General features: G+C 36.7%; 2 protein-coding genes and 1 long non-coding RNA gene across 5 annotated transcripts in view; 1 reads left to right on the plus strand and 2 right to left on the minus strand.

Annotated features, from left to right (window-relative positions):
- The window catches only part of LOC147521837 (uncharacterized), a 28,462-nt gene extending 24,630 nt beyond the window's left edge, over positions 1-3,832 (minus strand). Inside the window, exons 1-5 of one of the 3 annotated variants that reach the window (XR_015210952.1) lie at positions 3,502-3,832; positions 2,323-2,538; positions 1,964-2,074; positions 528-1,705; positions 78-359 (exon numbers count right to left, since the gene is read on the minus strand). Coding sequence is in view for 2 of the 3 variants with exons in the window: in XM_086588825.1 (XP_086444951.1) it covers positions 1,964-2,074; positions 2,323-2,538; positions 3,502-3,777 (603 nt within the window). In the remaining variant the exon portion in view is untranslated. Of the gene's footprint in view, positions 1-77; positions 360-527; positions 1,706-1,963; positions 2,075-2,322; positions 2,539-3,501 lie in introns of those variants that run through there. The other 2 variants (XM_086588825.1, XM_086588835.1) reach the window with 2 other exon arrangements.
- A 2,062-nt stretch (positions 3,833-5,894) lies between these two features.
- LOC147521838 (uncharacterized) lies at positions 5,895-7,319 on the plus strand. The gene is made up of 2 exons (XR_015210963.1): positions 5,895-6,361; positions 6,595-7,319. It is a non-coding gene; the product is annotated as an uncharacterized LOC147521838 (long non-coding RNA).
- A 471-nt stretch (positions 7,320-7,790) lies between these two features.
- Positions 7,791-18,432, minus strand: AUG5 (HAUS augmin-like complex subunit). Its single transcript, XM_086588857.1, has 10 exons — positions 17,777-18,432; positions 16,711-17,250; positions 16,447-16,588; positions 16,171-16,347; positions 11,309-11,518; positions 10,792-10,977; positions 10,170-10,329; positions 9,302-9,497; positions 8,930-9,062; positions 7,791-8,326 (listed from the first exon to the last, which is right to left on the minus strand). The coding sequence occupies exons 1-10, from the start codon at positions 18,298-18,300 to the stop codon at positions 8,195-8,197; spliced, it is 2,400 nt and encodes a 799-aa protein (XP_086444983.1). The 5' UTR covers positions 18,301-18,432; the 3' UTR covers positions 7,791-8,194.
- Positions 18,433-21,243: the final 2,811 nt, after the last annotated feature.

The raw sequence follows: 21,243 nt of genomic DNA on the forward strand, positions 1-21,243 counted from the left end.
GTAGAGATATACCAGTACCACCAAGCATAACAAACAATGATCAGAATTATATTTGATTTCTCACTATATATTCTTACCAGACAAATCTTGGAATTAATTGGTAATAGGCACTTTAGCCAGATGATCCTGATCACAATCACGATTACGATCACCATACTCAACGGTAACAACAGAATCATTCCATCCATATTGTGATACACCCCTGCAACGCCAAGTAGGGCAGTCCATACTGCTGCACTTGCAAGAGCAGTTCCTGCACCAGAACCTGTGGATGATTCTCCTCTTTTTTTCTCCTGATCATCATGATCTTGATCAATTCCTCCCCCCTGCCTACTCTCTGCTGCACCCATATTGTAACCCTAACAAAGCCAATTAACCACCACACAAACAGCTAGTGATCAGTCAAAGTCCTAGTACTCTCACTTCACTCAAGTGAGATTTATAGATTCTTTTTCCTATAAAGTTTACCAACAACCTTTATATTTGGTTCATGAACAGAGAGTTAGAGACTAGATTCGAAACTTTACCTTATCATGTACGTAGCACATTGCCATACGCCATTTTTAAGACCTTATAATTGGTGTGTACGTAGTCTACGATAATTTCCACTGCATCCCTTCATTTTTGAAAATCTGAGTTGACCAGATGTCTTGACTTTGGTTCAATACATGAGTCTGTCTGTCTGTCCATGGAAACCATTAAATGAGGCTATCTACTTTCAAACATCCAATAGTACATTGTTGCAATTCAGCTTGACTTAAGACCATAGTGTTTAATTTACTCTCTTTTTTTGGTGAAGTGTTTAATTTACTCTCAAGTGGAATAAGTAGAGAGTATATATAGATCTATTGGCAGCACCAAACTCGAGTCATGATTTCAAACCTTGTTACGTGAAGTTGTGAACACCAAACATGGTACTTATGTATATTGTTGATTTGATCAATAAGCAAGGCGTATCTTTTGGATAAACATCTCGTTACACGAACACTGTTCTTACCCAAAGAGAAGTTGGCATTATATGTGGAAAAACTACCTGAATAGCCCAAGTCATAGACACACCAAACTTGTTACACCCAGTTCTAAGTATGAATACATCAAGCATTCAAACTCAGAATAATTGTTGCTAGGTGCGGATTGTTAAGAGTAGTCCATAGTGGTCACTGGGCAGGACAGGTAGATTAATCTTCTTATTCCTACTATAAAAAACACCTGGGATGCAATCCTTCCCAATAATTTTAATGTTAACCAATCTGAAACCCTTCAAATTGCATAGAATTCGATCCAACCGCATTCTGATGATGTATGGATGATCCTTCAGCATTTCATTCGACTCGGTATCGAAAGTGTTCCCTTCTTCTTCACCCTTCAGTTCAGTCCACGCATCAACCCATCCATCAGGGAGGGGGAATTCACCATCCTCCACCTCATTCCAGTTCATGTCACCGCAGAATATGACATCATATGCATTCGAATACTTTTGGAGAATGGTAAGTGCCTCTTTGGCCTGAAGCAAACGCACCCTACTGAATAATTTATTTTGGCTATTAGGGTCATTGGGGTCAGCACGCCGGCTCTTGAGATGGCTAGTAGCAACCACTAGTGATTTGTTGCTCCCGACTTTAGTCTCAGTCACAGAAAGTTCTCTGCTCACCAAGGAATTGCGGAGGGGTGCAGTAATGACTTTGACTGGACGAAATTTACTCAACTGCAAGCCATCGATTTAAGACAGTGATTAGAAGCATGTTTACATCAATCACTTGCGCAATAAAAAATATCAACATCAATCTTTATACATGTGTATTTATTCACTTTGTAATCTAACCGCCTTACAATGGGGTTGTTTCAAACATTTTTTTTGGCTTTTAGATTGGCTGTTTAACAGCAAGAGCATAGTTCAAGTCAGGATTCAATATCTACTGATAGATGAACAAAGAAAATAAATTAAAGATAATAGAAACATCACCAAGATGCAAAAATATTGTCTCTTGCTGGCCTCCTCTTCTGACATGGAACTGCAATAATCTCCCCACCAACTTGATTGCTGAAAAATCTTATATATATTTGGGGTGATTTCCTGCATGCATTTTGACAAGTTCAGCTATAAGTCTATAACCATTAGTGTAAGCATCAAAAGGTCCACCTGCACAATCTGATGAATCCACATCCAAACTATGCCACGTTTATTTTTAATTTGGGTCTACTACAGAAGTTGTACTAATGTCGTAAATTTTGTATTTAACTACAAATCTTGGTTATAAGATGTGACAATGAATTATGTAATTGTGCAATAACTAACTTTGTAGAATTAAAAATAGGCAAAACCTGGAAGCAAAGGAAGTGTGGAGAATGAAGTTGAATTAGTTCACCAATTGCTTCCATCCTCTTCCGAATCTCCACGTCTTCTCGCGAGCAAACGTTATAACTCAAAATCTTTAGAGTGGTATTGGTAGTAACTGGAATAGGCTGTACTATTGGGCTTGGAGTTGGAGTCGGTGAGTGTTCCAGTTTCCTCATTTCATTATCTAACATATTAAGCACCTAGCAAAAAAAATAAAAATTAAAAATTAACATATTTAGGAACCAAAATGGGGAAAAAAAACAACTGAAAAAGGTTATTAGGCCATATTCTATCTTTTTAAATATGTTTAACTGTATGTTTAATTAGATTCACTCCAGCAAGGGATTACCCCTGCTTCTATAAACTAAAAATTCAGCAACTTAAATTGCATCCACTTCATTTTATTTTAAGGTATTTTGGTTTAAAAATCTAGCTTACATGCAGAAATCCATGAAATAATGGGTAAATAACATCAAACTAAAAGAATATTTGTGGAGAACTAGCTTGATCTTGGGTGGTCCAGCTTCACGATCAATATGTCAAGAAAAATAAATGAAATGAAAAGAAATGAAAAAAATATGGCATATTGGCATCAAACCACGGGAAACAGAAGTTCAATCTCGGGGAACTAAACAAATAATAATCAAGTAGAGATATACCAGTACCACCAAGCATAACAAACCATAGTACAAAATATCAGGATATGGGTATTTATCGATATTTAATTTCTGGATATGTATCGTGGATATATCCCCCTCTTTGGGGATATTTGACATTGTTTCACATGCAAATATCGTAGATATATCTAAAATATCGATAAATATCGTAGATATTGTAGATGTTTCTTGATATATCATGATACATTATTTATATTTATTTGAAATATAATGGTAAATATTAAATAAAATTGTTATATACATAAAATATCGCCAAATATCTCCAAATATCGCAAAATATCTCCAAATATCACAAATATCAAAAACATTGTTAAAATATCACCGATATTTGTAGTTGTATATATCTCTGAACATATCGTGATATTTATATATCTTTTTATGAAATCCGGATAGATATCCCCAAATATCGCGATATATCGGGATATTTTGTACTATGTAACAAACAATGATTAGAATTATATTTGATTTCTCACTCTATATTCTTACCAAACAAATCTTGGAAATAATTGGTAATAGGCACTTTAGCCAGATGATCCTGATCACAATCACGACACGATCACCATACTCAACGGTAACAGCAGAATCATTCCATCTATATTGTGATACACCCCTGCAGCGCCAAGTAGGGCAGTCCATAGTGCTGCACTTGCAAGAGCAGTTCCTGCACCAAAACCCGTGGATGATTCTCCTTTTTTTTTTTTTTTTCCGATCATCATGATCTTGATCAATTCCTCCCCCTTGCCTACGCTCTGCTGCACCCATATTGTAACCCCAACAAAGCCAATTAACCACCACACAAGCTGTGATCAGTGATCACTAGTACCCATGGACCAAAATATCGCCGATATATCCGATATATCGCCGATATATATCGGTATTTTGGTACACCGACATCGATATTTCCGATATATATCCACCGAATATAGAACCATTTTTCCGATATATATCGGAATTTCCGATATGAAACTTTATATCGCCGATATAATCGATATTTTCCGATATAATCGATATATATATCGGTTGACTTTTTGACCATTTTAAAATATAAATCCGATATTTCCAATATATTTCCGATATATATCCGATATTTCCGATATTATATTTCCGATATATCCGATATTTTCGATATTTTAAATAGTTTGGACTGGTTACCAAAAAAATGGATATATCCGAAATATCCGATATATATCGGTTTTTGGGTACACCAATATATTGATCGATATCGATATTTTGGCTGTCTAGCTAGTACTTTCACTCACTGTCTAGCTCCACTCAAGTGGGATTTTATAGATTTTTTTTTCCTATAAAGTTCACCAATGCAACAACCTTTATAGTTGGTTCATACTTAATTTAATTAATAAGGTTCATACTTTACATATATATATAGAATTAGATTCGAAACTTTACTATATCATCATGTACGTTTAGGTAGCACTGCATACGCCATTTTTAAGACCGTATGTGATACTCTGGGTTACGTGAAGTTGTAAACACCAAACATGGTACTTATAAGGAGTATCTTTTGGATAATGTATATTGTTTATTTGATCAATAAGGAGTATCTTTTGGATAAACATCCCCGTTACAAAATAATTTTTTTTGAAGACGATAGGAATCCACCGAAATTTTGAGTTTCATGATTTTAGTATATGTTGAACAAAATTTCCTTAAAACTAAAATATGATGGCACATGAACACTGTTTTTTTTAAAAAAAAAAAATCCATAACGGGCTTGGGATTTTACAGTAGACCAAAAGCCAGCCCCGAAGTCCGGCCTTTGATGTGCGGATGTGCCCTACTTTTGCTTTTGAAGACTTCCACTGAAGTCTGCATCCTTTTTTTCTTTTCTCTCTCTCTCTTTAATTTCAGATTCCACTAGTTCCTTTAAGGAAGAAGTGAAGAGTCTTTAATTCTCTCCCACTTGTTACTGTGGACTTGTGAGAAACATGGCAGGTGCTAATGTAAAACATCTCGCAAAAACATTCAAAGGCTCTCTGCCTCCTTTAGAGAGTGTATGGATGTTCATCTGTCAAAAAATGAAAGAAACAATCAACCTAGCAAGTCATCTTGTTAGTTCTGCTATGGATAAGGTGAAGGAATCTCCTTTTGCAATGAAAATAGTGGGTTTTATGGAGGATGGTGTAAATGCAACTCTTCCCTATGTGAAGAAATATGGGGGTTACGCTGTTGATAAGATCAAGCAACACCCTTACATGTCTGGCTTTATTGTTGTTTTTGCTTTTGTTTTGTGGAAGTGTAGATGCAGGTGTACTCGCGGAAAAATGATGAAGGCCCCTGGAAGAGATTATATGATGCTGAGAGGTGATTTTGAGAAGGATCCCAGGTCTTACTTTCTGGATTTGAGAGGAAAGAGTGGTGGAACTGGGTTCGATGAGTGCTAGTTGATTATCTCTCCAATCTTTGTTAGTGTGGTGTGGGCCGTGTGGCTGTTTATTTTCATTTTACTTCATGCTTCTTTATGGTTTCGGAGTCTTGTTATGTACTTATGTTATATATATAAAATTTGGAGTTTCTTATAAAAAAATAAAAGTAATGATCAAAAGAAATTAGGAGTGCCTAATTGAAATGGGTATGGTTTTTTGTTCTTTATCTTTTGTTGATTTTCTGCAATCAATCAATTGAATCAAGCATGGTTATACTGATACAGAATTTTTAGAAAGAACCCCCTACAGAATTGTTTGAATTATATTATTATTATTTTCCAATTCGAAGGATGGACTAAAGCAGATTATACAGATATTTCCTTCAAGCATGAAAACTTCAGAGAAACCACACTAAGAAGCACCATTTCAGGTCATAGGGTAACTCTGTTAAAGTTAGACTCTAGACTTCTTCAAAATGCTCTGAGAAAAGCCTTTGATGTATGTTTGGTATAGAGCTAAAAGGAGTGTTTGCTTCTAAGCACAAAGGTGAAGGATCCAAAAGACGATATACCCAGTTGACATTAAAATCAGATGATCATCAACATATCAAATTACAATTTCCTGTGAAAATTGAAATAATCCCAAAAAGAAATTCAGTGACCTAGTCATGTTGTTACGCGCATGATGTGGTATGTTTCTCTTTTCTCCTTTTTTCTCCTTCCTCTAATACCTGGTTGTTATGTTCTTCTGGCCTTGCATAATGGACATAAACCGTAAAGCATTGGAAAATAGTTCAGACTTGTGTCACAGAAACTATGGGTAGCATTCACCCTAGCAAGTGATCTTGCAAGTTCTACTGCGGAGAAGCTGAAGGAATGTCCTACGGTGATGATGAAAATCTTGGGATTCACAAAGTGTGGACTCTGGAGTCAATGCAGCTCTTCCTTATGTAAAGGACGCTGGTAAATTCATTAATTTTTTTTCCTTATTCCATTACTCTTTAGGAATTAATCGCCATCCCCCCTAAGCAGTCAAAAGCGCACCTAGCTGCCTAGGATCGTGAGTTTGTGACTAGTGTCTCCTAGGCTTGCGCCAGAGCCTCTGCACTTTTGACAGCATAGGGTTCCTCTAGCTAAGGAAGAAGAGAAGGGTTACTCACCAAATTTATTTTCTGGTTTATGTGACAAAATGGCAGGTGGAGAGGTACACCATCTCTCAAAAACATTCAAAGACTCTACCTCCACTGGAGACTGTATGGATCTTCATCTCACAGAAAATGAACGAAGCACTTGTCCTAGCTAGAGATCTTGTGAGTGAGCTAAAGGAATCAACTCTAGTGTTGAAAATTGTGAGCTTCACTCTGTTAAGAAGATTAACGATGTTAGTGCAATCCTTCTTTACTTGAATAACGCCGGGAGTTACACTGTTGAGACGATCATACAGCTAAAGGAATCAACTCTAGTGTTGAAAATTGTGAGCTTCACAGAGGATGCTGCTAGTGCAACCCTCCCTTACTTGAAGAACGCTGGGAGTTACTCTGTTAAGAAGATCAACGATGTTAGTGCAGTCCTTCCTTACTTGAAGAATGCCCAGACTTACACTGTTGAGACGATCATACAACATCCTTACTTGGTTGGTTCAGCCGTTCAGGGTTGATTGTTTTACTTATTTTGAGTAGGAAAAGACGATGAAAGCCCCTTTCAGACTTTAGGACGCAGGAAAAAATTATGTGGAGAGAAGTCCGAGATTTTGTTATTGAATGAGTAGGTAAGCAACTCTTCCGGTGTCCCATGTCCTGGTATAGGTGATGATGAGTCTTATAAATTGGAAGGACTGTATATTAAGATCTTTGGTATGTTTTCTGTATTCCATGCATATTGCTCAAGGAGATGAAGTAATATTAAGTATCATTTGAAATAATCACCATTCTTCTACTTCTTTTTTAGTTAACATGAAGAGGCACATAAGTCAATTAGTACATAATAAACTCAATGATATTTCTTGACTGGAAACTAATGTGAGGCCCCAGAAAACGTGGCTGGCACTAACAAGTTCCATTCAGAATCGTAGTAAACTCTTAAATAGAGTAAGATCACCAACTTACAGTCGATAATCTAGTTTGTGAGCAAAATTAATACCCTACACAAGCAGGACAAATTAAAATTTTCGGCTCCTATTTTATTCCATATCCCCTATGAAGGTGATAATGGCCAATTGAAACTCGGTCAAAGCTTTATATTGGTAAAACCAATAATCAGTGACTCCATATTGGTAACTACATTATGGAAAATGACTACAATTGAGGTATTAGTATTTGCAGAGACGCAATTTTAGGTGGCACACTCAAAAGAACGGGAAACATTATGCAGCTGCAGTCTTCAAAAAGCAAAATTAAAAGGGTAAAAAACCAATCGCTTCACACTCGCTATTGTGGTTCAGAACACCAAAAAAATCAACACAATTTAAAACATCAAACAAATCTATATACACTCATTTTAATCAAACTAATGGTACAGACCAAATGTACAAACAACATCTCTACAATTAACTCACACGACCTCAAGAAAATACCACTCTTCCAATAAACATGTGAGCAAAAGACAATGGATACTGACCCTTCTGCTGCCATATGTACTCTATGCTTGCTGCAGTCCACTTCAAATAGATAAAAGAGTTCCTTCATATGTACTCTGTGCTTGCTACAGTCCACTTCAAATAGACTCTTATACGATGAGGAGCTCCTTTGTACGCACTCTGTGCTTGCTGCAGTGCACTTCATAAGAAGTGTTTAGCATTTATAACAGCTCCTTATCGTAAAATGCCATTTGCAGCTGCTTCACATGATTGAGCCAGGCAGCCACATTTTGTCCATCAACCTTAATCCAGTCAACTACTGTGGCAGCTGGTTGCTCCCACCATTCATCTACCTGCAGAGCATATCAGTGAGATGTCAGACAATAACACATTACTTGTAGAGGTATAGAGGGAGCAGGTACTAAAAGCCTCCAAACAAAGAGGACTTGCGATTTCCTGTTCCTGTTAATAACTACACTAAGAACCATTTCTTAAGGAATACAGATGACACCAGGACATTTTCCCAAGTGATCGAATAAACCACTGTTCATATATGCTAGTACAAACAACCAAAAGTACATTGCTCACATACATCACTTAAACTCATACAGCATCAACTACCACTGCAAAAGGATTCCAATGTTAACGCACGAATGTGTTAAAGCTCAAAACATGTTTTGTGTAGGTATGTGTGTGTAGGGTTTATTTTGTTGTAGTCCATCTTGCAAGATGCTGTCTGTAATCTTAGACAAAACTTATTATGTTGCCTGTTACGTAATCATCAACTGGCTCAAAAAAAAAAAAAAAAAAAACTGGCTCATACAAAAACCAGGTAAAGAGAAACAACAAGAAGCAGATTGCAAAATAAAAATAAAAATCAATCATTCAGAAGAAAGAAAAGATACATGTACATTTGCTTTTCACTTTCAGTCGTTTCAGTGGATGCAGTTACTCACCAAACCTCTCACACGTTTGCAGTCTTCCAAGCAATTTTGAGCGTCTAAAACAGCTGTCTTCAGTTCAGGCAACCACTTTTCCATAACAATCTTTTCTTGTTCAGAGGCTAGAGTCAAGCAATAGCTAGTTGTTCTGCAAATGGAGGAAGAACATTAATCTACTCCCCAAGCACGATGATCAAAATAACAGAGCTACGGTAACGTGCCTATGCAGCGAAATGAACCACTTGTATAACAATAAAAGAAACAATTATTATTATTACCCCCTTTTTTTTAAGATAATGACTGGAAAAATGGCGCATTTAAAATAAAAAAATATTAAAAGACAGAAAAAAAAAATGAAAGAAATAAAAGAAAATGAGAGAGCTTTACCTTTCATACTCTTGTTGTGCACGGTACGCATGGGTTAACAATGCATGACCACTTTCGACAAGATCCTGACGTATATGGACCAAATTAATAGCCTTAGATAAGTCCTCAAGCACACTAGCCTCAGAACCTCTGAGCTTCAAACAGAACTCTAGGGATTCCAAAACTGATGCTAATCCGGCATCGGAGCCTTCCAAACCTAATTATCACAGCATTACTATTATTGACAGGCACACACAAAATTACCAAAACAGAAATAGAAAACTTCAAATCAATCAAGGTCATGACCTGTTCTAGATGGCATAATGGTACATGTAAGACTATCATCTACAGTTGAGCAGCAAGTGTAAAATAAATTAAACAGCCACATCGAGTGATACAAAAAATAGGAGCATATGACGTTTTCCTTTTTGGGGCTTGGTATGTTGCTTGTATCTTAATGAAAAGGTATAATTTACATTGTGTTTGAGTAACTAAGGTTCCATAAGAGGACCAAAGCACCCAAGTTCTAGGCGAATCTAATATATAAAACATTCAGGTCCTCGCATATATATAGCCATGGAGGCTTCCCTTTTTGCATATCCAAAACATCTTGCAAAGCTCCCATCTAGCACTTAGTTCCCATGGTATTTTTCCCATTCTAAATGCAACAGATGACTTTATAGCAAAAGCTACTAACTACATTCTTTTGTTTTTTTTCCCACTCAATAAACCGTATACTTTTACTGATTTATTTGATGTGATTATGGAATCTTACTGCAATAATATCTCCCAAACCAATTCCACCAAAGAAGGTCAAGCCAAAGGTGGCTACCATATTTTCCTAAGTTCTATAATTATGCAATCTAAGCAAAGAGCAAACAGAACTTACCAGCATGATACTGAAGAGCAGCAGAAACACGGCAGATAGATGGAATTGCTGATGGATCACGAGCACCGGCCCTTGCAGTCAATAGAGCAGCATTTTTTTCCGCAGATGCAAACGCTTCAGGTCCACTGGAACCATTAGCACCCATGGACTCCAAGAGAGCCTGATTAGCAAGAATCCAACTAAGTACACACATTTCATACAGACACGTTAAAACTTAAAACTCCTACCATTCTGTAGGAAGCATTGTGCACTTTTGTCTCAAGTGGTTGCAGATATGGCAATTTACAATATAAAGAACTCCATGACCCTACCTTTAGAATCTAAAGCATTTTTTTCCTCTTAATTAGTAACTATTGTATTAAGGAAAAAATAGGTATCTAAAGCATTCAGTAGCAAGGGAGTGAGAATCATTGATTGGTGAGTAACAGTAAAGAGATTTTTTGGCAAATATGATGTGTTTCATACCCCCATGAATCTGTTTTAAATATTAACCTATCTACCCACCTTGTCTACTTCCACTGGAAAAAATAATTATATTTTTCTGTGTGTGGGCATTCTGTTGTCATTATCTAACGGCATGTCGATTACGATATAACCATACATCACGCGTACTACAACCAACCTGTGGAGTCGATGGAAGCATGTAAAGGCTATTATCAGGACTGCGGTAAAAGGCAGATATTTCCTTCTCAACAAGATCCTTTGCACTGTTTGACATCTCTGCAACAACTTTGCATGCTGGAATTATAGTGCTTGATGCGTACTCGCATGCAGCTAATGGCTGCTGATTCCAAAATGCAGCAGCATCCTACAAGGGCAAAAATATTTCTAAAATACAAAACAAATAAGAGAAAGAAAACTGTCGCGAATGTTATGAAACAAATAATCCACAGAATGTAACAAGTCTTGAATAAATAGCCAAAATTCGATGTGTAGTGATTATCTAGTGCAGCCACATTTGGACCACACACCAACAACTAATAAAACAAACAAGCTCTGCCCTCTTTGTGAAGCACAAAATAATTTAGCAGTTAAAAATACAAATATAAGTAAAATAATAAAAAAAGAGGATTAGCACATTGCACACTTAAAAGTTGGTCTTTTGTTGAAGAAACCTATCAAAAACTGAGGTAGCTTACCATATTAGCCCTCAGCAGAGCAGTATAGATAGATTCAAGCTCTGATCTGCGTGCGTCGAATTCTTCGATCTTTTTCCACTTTTTTCTTAAAGATTCTTCAGCTTCTTTCCACTCTGCGCACAATTTATTTAACCTTTGAACTTCAGATGTCAATGTATTCAGGCTTGCCTTCAGTCCAGCTGCTTCTCTTTCCTTCGCCCAGACCTCCAGCTGTGCACATGAAAATCAGAATTACTACAATAGGCATTTTAACATTCAAATAACCAACCATAACAAAAAGAATAACAAACTTGTTTACAGCATCCTCATGCAAAAAAATAAATAACAACATATAAATGTATTTTTCAAAAATGCATTTTAAAATTCAAATAAGCAACCTCAATACAACGAAGAACAGACTTTTTTACAGCACCATGATTCAAAAAAAAATATATAAACGTAATAAGGATGCTGGACGTAATCCACATATATGTTTTTATAACCATTTCAAGTGATCATAACTCAGATGTTCAACACTGTGTAAGGAAAGAGGTCACTGTTTTCACATAGTTTTTTATGCATCTATTGAAAGAATATCCTATTAACTGTTATACCCACCCACACTCAATCAGATTTGATATAGCATAACATTTAACACTTGTACATTGTAACTTATATCTTGATTTCACCACATGAAAGACAAAAAGAGCCACACTCAAAGCTGAAAGCATACTCTTTGTAATGTATCTTTGTCGCAGAAGCAAGAATAATAGATACACAATGTATGAAAATACCCCAAAATTAGTTTAATGAATAAAAACGAATTTCACAAATTCAATCTAATAATAAATCAAGTCTGATAATCTCTTGTTTACAATGGTATTTATAAACAATCAATGAAACCTAAATAGAAACCAAATTCTATTCCTAATTAGAAGCTACTAATAATCGAAATAGAAACCAAGCTAAAAAGAAACAACTAGTCTAAATAATAGAAATATGTGAGCATGTGCATTGCACATGCTAATCATTATGTGTCCTCACATCACTTTGACTCTACCTCCTTTGAACTATTGAATGTGTTCTATAAACAAGCATGCCAAGGCACTTAAGGGACTTAAAAGTGTGACGATAGTTGAGGTAGAAATTTGGGGTGTACCAAAGGAGACATATAACACATGCCAAAATGATGCAAAAAGTCTTTGATATAGGTATGGCTAGAAAGTCTTTGATATAGGTATGGCTGTCAATGGGTTTCGATAACCCGATAACCGACCCGAACCAAACCAATAAAAAGCGGGTTCGGATTTGGTATTTCGGGTTCGGTTCGGTAATGGGTCCACTTTTCAGTTCCGATAAGCTATCGGTTTGGTTTCGGTATTTGCTTCCACCGAACCGATAGAGTGGTATTGTATTAATATCTGTAATTAGTTTGGTATAAGTTAAAACAAAATATGTGGCTGAGATCCACTAATGAAAAATATCTACGGCTAAGATCCAATCTTTTAGTGAGAATGTAGATCGACTATTTCACACCCCCCTCTCCTCTCTCACTCTCTCACTCAACAAAGCCATGATTCTTTAGCCACAATTTCTTCCGGTATGACTTTTCTCTCTTCAAACAAGGTATATGCCCATTTAATATTACTTGCTTAATTTTTAACAACTCAAACATTCTGTAGACTTGATATTTATTGCATCTGTGTTTTTTATTTTTCCATTGCAGTGCTTATAAAACATATTATGTCTACTCCATCGTCGAGTGTTAGTTATGTTGCTAAAAGTAATACTATTGTGATTGATGATGGGAAAGATGAAAGCACTCAAATTTGTAAAGTTGCACCTGCTACGAAGTTGAGGTCTATTGTGTGGGAATAATTTGACAAGAAAAGAGATGAGAAAGGAGTGGATAGAGCCATTTGTATGCATTGCAAAGAGAATTTTGACGGGAAAAGTACTAATGGAACTAGTCACTTGAGGTCACACTTGAAAAGATGCTCTCGTAGGGTGAAGCCAGGGTCAGGTCAGCAACAACTTGTACCACTCAAGAGAGAAGATGGAACTGCTTCTATCAAGAATCACAAATTTACTCAAGCGAGGAGTCGTCGTGATTTGTCCAAGATGGTTGTGAAACATGAATATGCTTTTCTTATGGTGGATCATCTTTATTTTAGGGAGTTTGTGCAAAACCTTCAACCTCTTTTTGACCTTAATAAGCGCAATACACTAAGGTCTGATATTACCGAACTTTTTAAAGACGAAAAGGTTGAGCTATATCGTCTATTAGAGAAGCTTCCAAGCCGAATCAGTTTGACAACCGACTTGTGGACATCTGAAAATACAAAAGATTCATATATGTGTGTAATTTGTCATTTTATTGACAATGATTGGGTTTTGAGGTAAAAGATTTCAAACTTTTTGAAGTTTCATTGTGGTCATACAGGGGAGGAATTGGCTAAAGTAATGATGAACTGTTTACTTGACTGGAACATTGATAAAAAATTGTTTGCTATTATTCTGGACAATGCCTCATCTAATGATACATTGATTGCAAGCTTGAAGGGACTCTCAATCAAGATAGTTTGTTAGTATCGGGTGGGGATTATTTTCATATACGTTGTATAACCCATATCATCAACCTTATTGTTAAAGATGGTCTAGAAGTATTAGGAAATACTTTGAAAAATATTCGAGAGTGTTGTAAGTATGTTAGGCTTCCACCTCAAAGAAAGACGAAATGGTAGGCTGCAATTAATCAAGTCAAAGTAACAACAGAAAAGTCTATTTCTCTTGATTGCAAGACTAGGTGGAATTCAACACAACAAATGCTTGAAACTGCACTCGAGTACCAAGAAGCTTTCATGCGTTTAGACCAACGAGATGATGATTTTATGGTGAATCCTTCGAGAGAAGAATGGGACATGGCAAGAGTTTATTTGCAATTGCTTGAAAGTGTTTGCTAATTCAACAAACACTCTTTCAGGTATATAATTTAATAAGCAATTCCCTTTTTTTTAGTAATTAGTTTATTGTTTGATATAATTAAGTGAGTAATCATGTTTCTAAATGTGTACTTTAGGTAAAAAGTATCCAACTGCAGACATTTATTTCTTTGAGGCTTGTGAGATTCACTTGAGCATTTTAGAATGGCAAGACAATCCTATATTTAGTGTGCAAGTTATGGCAGGTAAGATGATGGAAAAATTTAGTAAATACTGGTCTGATTGCAGTTTGATATTGGGAGTGGCTGCTATGTTGAATCCAGAGTTCAAGATTAGATTTATAGAGTACTATTTTGCAGATATTTACGATGAAACTTTGGCCGAGTCACAGACAAAAAAGATTAAAGATGCCTTAGTTCATATTTTTACGATATATGATTCGCTCTCGACAAGTCAGGTGTCCATGAGTTCAAGCGGTTGTGCTAGTACACAATCGACTAGTGCAGAAAGTGTGGTTAGAAAGAAAGCTAGAAGAATGGAAAATTGGTATCTGCAAGAAGTTATTGTTGGTATACAAACAAAATATGAGTTGGAACTTTACTTGGAGGAATCTGTATTTCCACTCCAGGGTGCAAGTGTATTGGATTGGTGGAGGATTAACGCTCCCAAGTATCCCACTTTGACAAGGATGGCGCGAGATATTTTGAGTATTCCCGTTACTTTGGTTCTTTCAGAATCAGCATTCAGTACTGGGGTAGAGTGTTATGTGATAAACGCACATCATTGGGGACTGACATGGTTAAAGCTCTCTTATGCACACAAAATTGGTTGCCAGCAATTCCAGCAGCCCAGCAGGTACGTATAGTTAAGTTCGCTATTGTAATGTATGAATAATATATTAACTCGTAAGTGGTGTCTATTGTAATTTATAGTGACGTAACTCGTCAGTTAATTTTTTATCTCAGATTCATCTACATCATTCTCTTCAATTAGCACAAGCAAAACATATGGCAAAGAATGATGCGGTGGTAGGAACTATCAGTTGAATTAAAAAGCTTGGTATGTTTTAATTACTTCTTGTTATTACACACTTTAAATACTAAAGTATTTTAATGTCATATTTAACATTTGATCATAAGTCCTTTTGTTTACAATGTCCTCGATTTGCTAGATAAATAGATGGAATGATATACCAAAGATCTCTTGATTTTGGGGTTGTTTTATTTTGACAGGATTTATTTTGCTTGGAAGCTTGCTTTGAGAGTTTGCTAGATGTGATCAGCAGATGCAATGATATGCAAAAAAAATCTCTTGATTTTGGGGTAGTTAGATTTTGGCAGGAGATGATTTGCTTGGAAGCTTTATGAGATTTTGTTGGATGTGATATATGTAAAAGATCTTGAATTTTTGCTGGAAGTATATGTAAAAGATCTTGAATTTTTCATTTGGTCCCTTATTTAGTTATTTTGGATTACTTATCAGATCCTTAATATTTTGTCCTAATTAGCGGTTCGGGTCGGATCGGTTTCGGGTTCACTAAATTCTTATCAGTTCGGATCAGTTTCGGGTTCATTAAATTCTTATCGGTTCGGATCGGTTTCAGGTTCACTAAATTTTTATCAGTTCGGGTTCGGATTTTACAGAATCCGATCCATTGACACCCCTAGATATAGGTGCTTTGAGGCTTTGAGCACGCAACGCCTTGCATGAAGTATATATGCAAGAAGATGAGACATCACAAACTACGTATAAAATTGCTGCACATGTGAGATACATACAGACTAAATTGGGTATAAAGTGTGAGAAGGAAAGCAGACCTGCCATGTGGGTCGGATATTGTTTCTTTACGTTATCTAATTTCCTTTTAATGTCTTTAGTAAAGCATAAATTAAGTTCTAAGTGGAAGATAAAATATCTTCATAAATGCAAACCATAAAGTACCTCAAATTGCCGAAGACTGCCTATATTTTGTGAACTGCCTCCAGAGATAACTAAGTTAGATGAAACTGGATCGCTATTCCCATGCAATTTATTTATATACACTTGGCATAAGTTCCTAGCTTCAGCAGCTTTGTTGTGTGCATCCTCAGTAGCCACAAACTGTTGAACATGTGCTTTCTGTGAAATAAGAAATATTAGAAGTGGTGAGTAGAAAAGAGATAAGGCTATTTGAAGCCACTATGTTTTATAAGATGAAATTAGAGGGGGAAATGACACCTGCCGCTCAAGAAGTTGATTGTGAGTTCCTTTGGCAGGGAAATCAATTCCTATTTTCCCATGATCAAACAAGTGATATTGTAAAGGTGAACTTGCGATAGGAGAAGATGCATCTGTCACTCTGTTGTCCTCGTATTTGTATCTACACAACAAAACAAGCGTAATTAGAATATGAGAAGAAAAAAGAGATAAAGTTTCATCTGAAAAAGAATGTTACACAGCCGGCCTAATGGCCAGACTAAACACTTGGGTGCAAAAAAGGACCTTAAAAGTTCAGCATCAGCTCTGATGTCAATCTTCTCTGTTTCTCTACTTATTAATGTTTTCAGCCGTAATGTGTACATTGTAATAGCCTGAAGAAGTTGAGGAGGATTCTTCAGGGAATTTAAAGCAACAGCCTTGACCTCCTCAGGTACTTCCCCATCAAAGTCAATCCCTAACTTGGCAGCTTCCAACTGCGGGTTCAAATGAATGCCACTTCCTTCGAAAGCTGGAAAAGAGCTGCGTAATTTTTCAACCATGAGAGTAGCGAGGGTCTCACAAGCCCTACGGATATTTCTTTCTCGGGTAGTTTCAATAAGAATGACATCATCTGATGACTTGTTTCCCTTGACAGTCAAGTAAACAGCTTCCTTTCCACTGTTAGCTTTTGTATCATCTATTGCATCAACTGTGCCAGTGCTAGACCTTTGGGCGTCTCTTGCTTGAATAACATAATAATGAAGACGCTTCTGGTACTCTGCAAATATTCTAGCAGCCTCGTCACACTGTTGATCATAAGCCTCCAACATCACTTGCTTGTGTCTGCAAGATGGAAGGGTACACATAAATAGACGCTAAACAGGTTTAACTACTAGCAGAAAACAAGCCTAGCCTAAAGCAATGGAAGGATGTTCAACACTCTTATGCTCTTGTCAAAGTCCTCCTAAAGTATGTATAAGAAAGTAAAACTAGAAACCTTCGTTTAAGTACAACAAAGGAGCTCGGCAAAACAGACCAGCTTTGTGTCAACTACTTCGCAACAAATGACAATCACCCATAAGGTGCTAACTGTGAGTTATGTGTAATCTTTAAAATCCAATCCACTCCTGACCCAAAAAAATGGCTGGGTTGAAGTGCAAATATTACCCGTTTAAATGCCACTACAAACTTTCCCTTCTTACTTATCACTAATACATTATCTAGCAAAGTGTCCTAGAAAATGTCCACATAAATCACAACATCGACCATTATCCTAACTCCCCAACAGTTATTCGCAACACACTAAACATGTTAGTAAGTAACAAACAACATAACATGTAATGAAACTAATCTAACTAATTTCCAAAACCTGTAATTCGACCGCTCATCCAGCATCCGTTTCCGCTCCGCTTCCTCCCTGGAAACCTCAAGCATTCTAGCCCTCAATTCTTTCCTCTGCCTTTGCAAAACATGTCTCAACCTGTCCACTTCCTTCTCCGCCAACTCCCGTTCCCTCAACGCAATCTCCCTACTCTCATTCACCCCATCACCCCCTACCTTCCCTTTCTCCTTCTCTCTCCTCCTCCCCCCTTTCCTTCCCCCTTCATCATTTTTCACTACATTCTCACTCTCATTATTACTACTTCCATGTACAAGAATATTCCTTCTAATTTTCTCAACAGTTTTCTCTGACTTGACTCTTTGTAATAAAAAACTCCAAATGGGCACCATATTTCCACGGCATATTTTTCTTAATGTTTCAATTGAAGGCAATGTTGCTGTTGTTTTGTTTGATGATGTAGATGAAAATTGAACTTGTGGTCTGTACCCCATTTCTTTTTGTAACCATTCTAGTATTGCTTCTGGTTGTGCAATTGATATGGGATTCTGCATTTCAAGGGTAATTTCGGGTTTAGTTGGAAATTTGATCTGTTTGAGGTTTTTTAAGGTTTAAGATCTGACATTGTTTTGGAGCCGGCAATTTCAGTTGTTGTTGAACCATAAGTGTGTTAATTTTGTTTTCTTTTTGAATTTGCTGATCAGCCCCAAAAAATAGTTTTAGTGGAAAAGGCTTATTTCGCAAATCAAAAGCCCAAACCGACGAAAAACCCCAAAAAACCCAAATATTCTCACATATTCGCTTTCCTGATTAGTTCTTTTCATCATAATAATAATAAGAGCACTTCGCGCACAGTAGATTTAGCCTAATAATAATATAAAAAAAAGGTGAAATAATTATAGATACTAACCAAATGCACGTGCTCTGCAAGTTGGGTAGAAATAAATCGTACTTAAGAGTATGTAAAAAGATCACTTATTAGCACAAAAATGTGAAACGCGCGTGAATTCTTTTTCTGTCAGTTTAAACAAATGAACATCGGAGAATATGAATAAGTCCATAGAAGTACTAAAGATTGAGATGGACGATATGGATAGGTAGTAGGCACATTAATTTGAGACATACATAGGCGTGTATTGTAACACCCGTATTTAAAATATGTATTTTAAATATTAATTTATTAATTTAATTATTATTTAAAAATCGGCTGGATTGGATTTGGAATACACAGGCCTGATTTACGGGCCCGAAGTCGAATTGTGTTGGCTTGGGTTTTGCACTCCAAGATATAATCACATTGTTCTAGATAATAGGGTTCTTGGAGAATAAAAATAATAAAAATAGAGGCAGAGGAAAAAAGCTGGATTGCTGGAGGGTAGAGCGCGACGACTCGGACTCGGAAGAATTCGTAGGAGCTGTTAATACAGGTGAGTCGTTATGTTGTTTTTTTTCATCGAACATATATTTTAGTTTTACGCGTATACAGACATTTTTGTCTGTCAAATGTTTCCGTCCATTGTTACTGTTCATTCTCTAGTTATTTTCGGCGTCGCATCGTATTATTAGATTAAACTCTATTGAGACTCGGAAACTCGACATTTAACTGTAGAAGCTAATAGGCCGTTAATGGCGTCACCTGTCCGGACCTTTTTTATTTGAACTCTTGTCTTTAGTTTTTTTTCTTTGTGGATTTGAGGTTGGTTATTGATATTGGGGGTGGCTGTGAAGCTTGCACGGTTCATAAATGACGTCTGCGCGATTTGGTGGAGGGTGAGTGATCGATGGTTAAATTGTCAAGATTGAAATTGATGGTGAAACTGTCGGGGTGGATGGGTGAAGGGTGTTGATAAAACTGTGATTGGGTCGTGTACTGAAGGATGGGGGTTGCTGAACCTTGGAAGTTGTTAATGGCGGTTCGCCCAAACACTCCAAAGAAAAGGTGTTGAACTGCTTTTTAATGGTTTGTGTGGTGAATTGATGATTGGTTGAAGTGGGGAGTGTAGTAGAGTGAGGGGGGCACCGTTAAAGCTTGGAGAAGCTATTAATGGCGGCGGAAATTATTTCCAGATCTAGTTGTGGTGATGTTTGGATTTAAGGATTTGAGATGTTTGGCTTTATTAAAGAGGTAGGGGTTTTTGCCGGGAGTAAAACCGCTTAGTTTAATTGGGTGGTCGTGTGGAAGGTGTGGTGGTCGGTTTGGTGCTGGTGGTGGAGGAGAAAAACTGTTGGAGAAGATGAACAATAATTCGGTTTGGGCTTGGGCTTAATTGGTTGGGCCAAACACCTTATTTTATGTTGGGCCGGTTCTATTTCTGGCTGGGCCAAATTCTAATTATTTGTTAGTTGGGCCGAAATGTTTTAGTTTTGGTTGGGGCCTAGCTTGTTTAGTTGGTTGGGCGAAATCCAATTTTCTCGCTTTTGGGCGATATTAATCTTTTGAGTTGGGCGGTTATTTCTTGTTGGGGGCCAGTTTTAATTGCTTTTCTTTGGACCAGCTTTTAAGTTAGTTTTGGGGGGTCCATATAACTTAAAATAGATCTAATTGGGTCTTTAAATGTTTAGACTTTCGGTTCTAAGGTTTGGGGCTTGGCGTTGGGTCCGAACCATTACCTTGGTCACGGCAAGCCACGAAATCATGCACATTGACCTTAGCCATGAACCATGGCTATGACCCTGAACCTGTCGAACATGGAAACGACAGTTTGACTTTGACACTAACAGTTTGACTTCGACCATGATGTGTTGACTTTGACTTTGACTGTTGACCATTGACCGTTGACCATTGGCCGTTGACTTTGACCGTTGACTGTGGAATGTTGACTTTTTCCAGTTTTTCACATATTTAAGAATATGGACAAATATAGTAATAAAATATTGTCGAAAATTATATAACGTTGTTTGTCATTATCTAATTAAGATTTGACGTGAGTAGTGTGTAAAGCATATATATATTGGGCTTTGATTGTGGACTGTGGACTATTTAATTGTGCTGCATTTTATGTTGTAAATTGTATGGAGAAATCAAATGCTAAAATGCTGTGGAGGCTTGTATAAATTTGGTGGTCATTATCTAATTAAGATTTAACGTTGATATTGTGACATTATATAATATGTTGGGATATATATATATTAAATGCAATAGTTTTGGAGAAATAAATGTATAAACACTCCATTATTTTATATGTGAGATGCTACTATGAGATAGTATAGTATGTGTGGATATTTTCCCACGGGATTATGGCTTAGTGCAATAATATATTGGCACGTGAAAGAATGAAAGTGGTTATGAGATATAATTGAGATATTTCTAAATATTGTGGCTTAGTGCAATAATGTATTTAACATGCACGTGATATAGTGAAATGATTATGAGTCATAAATGTATGACACCTGAATAAATTACATAACGAAAATCCTAGAACCTAACTACCACAACTCATGTGATTTGCCCTGTGTGGACGTGTGTAATTTGATTGGCCCTTCTGGCGTTTCAGTGA

Source organism: Coptis chinensis, chromosome 1 (assembly GCF_015680905.1).
Source record: "Coptis chinensis isolate HL-2020 chromosome 1, ASM1568090v1, whole genome shotgun sequence".
Lineage (NCBI taxonomy): Eukaryota > Viridiplantae > Streptophyta > Magnoliopsida > Ranunculales > Ranunculaceae > Coptis > Coptis chinensis.

Excerpts from the sequence above, each read along its gene's own strand:
- AUG5 (XM_086588857.1), bottom strand. The coding sequence starts at position 18,300 with ATGCAGAATCCCATATCAATTGCACAACCAGAAGCAATACTAGAATGG. Across the intron at positions 10,978-11,308 it reads CTCTGCTGAGGGCTAATATG|GATGCTGCTGCATTTTGGAA; the intron begins GTAAGCTACCTC and ends TTGCCCTTGTAG. Across the intron at positions 10,330-10,791 it reads TGCTTCCATCGACTCCACAG|GCTCTCTTGGAGTCCATGGG; the intron begins GTTGGTTGTAGT and ends CTTGCTAATCAG.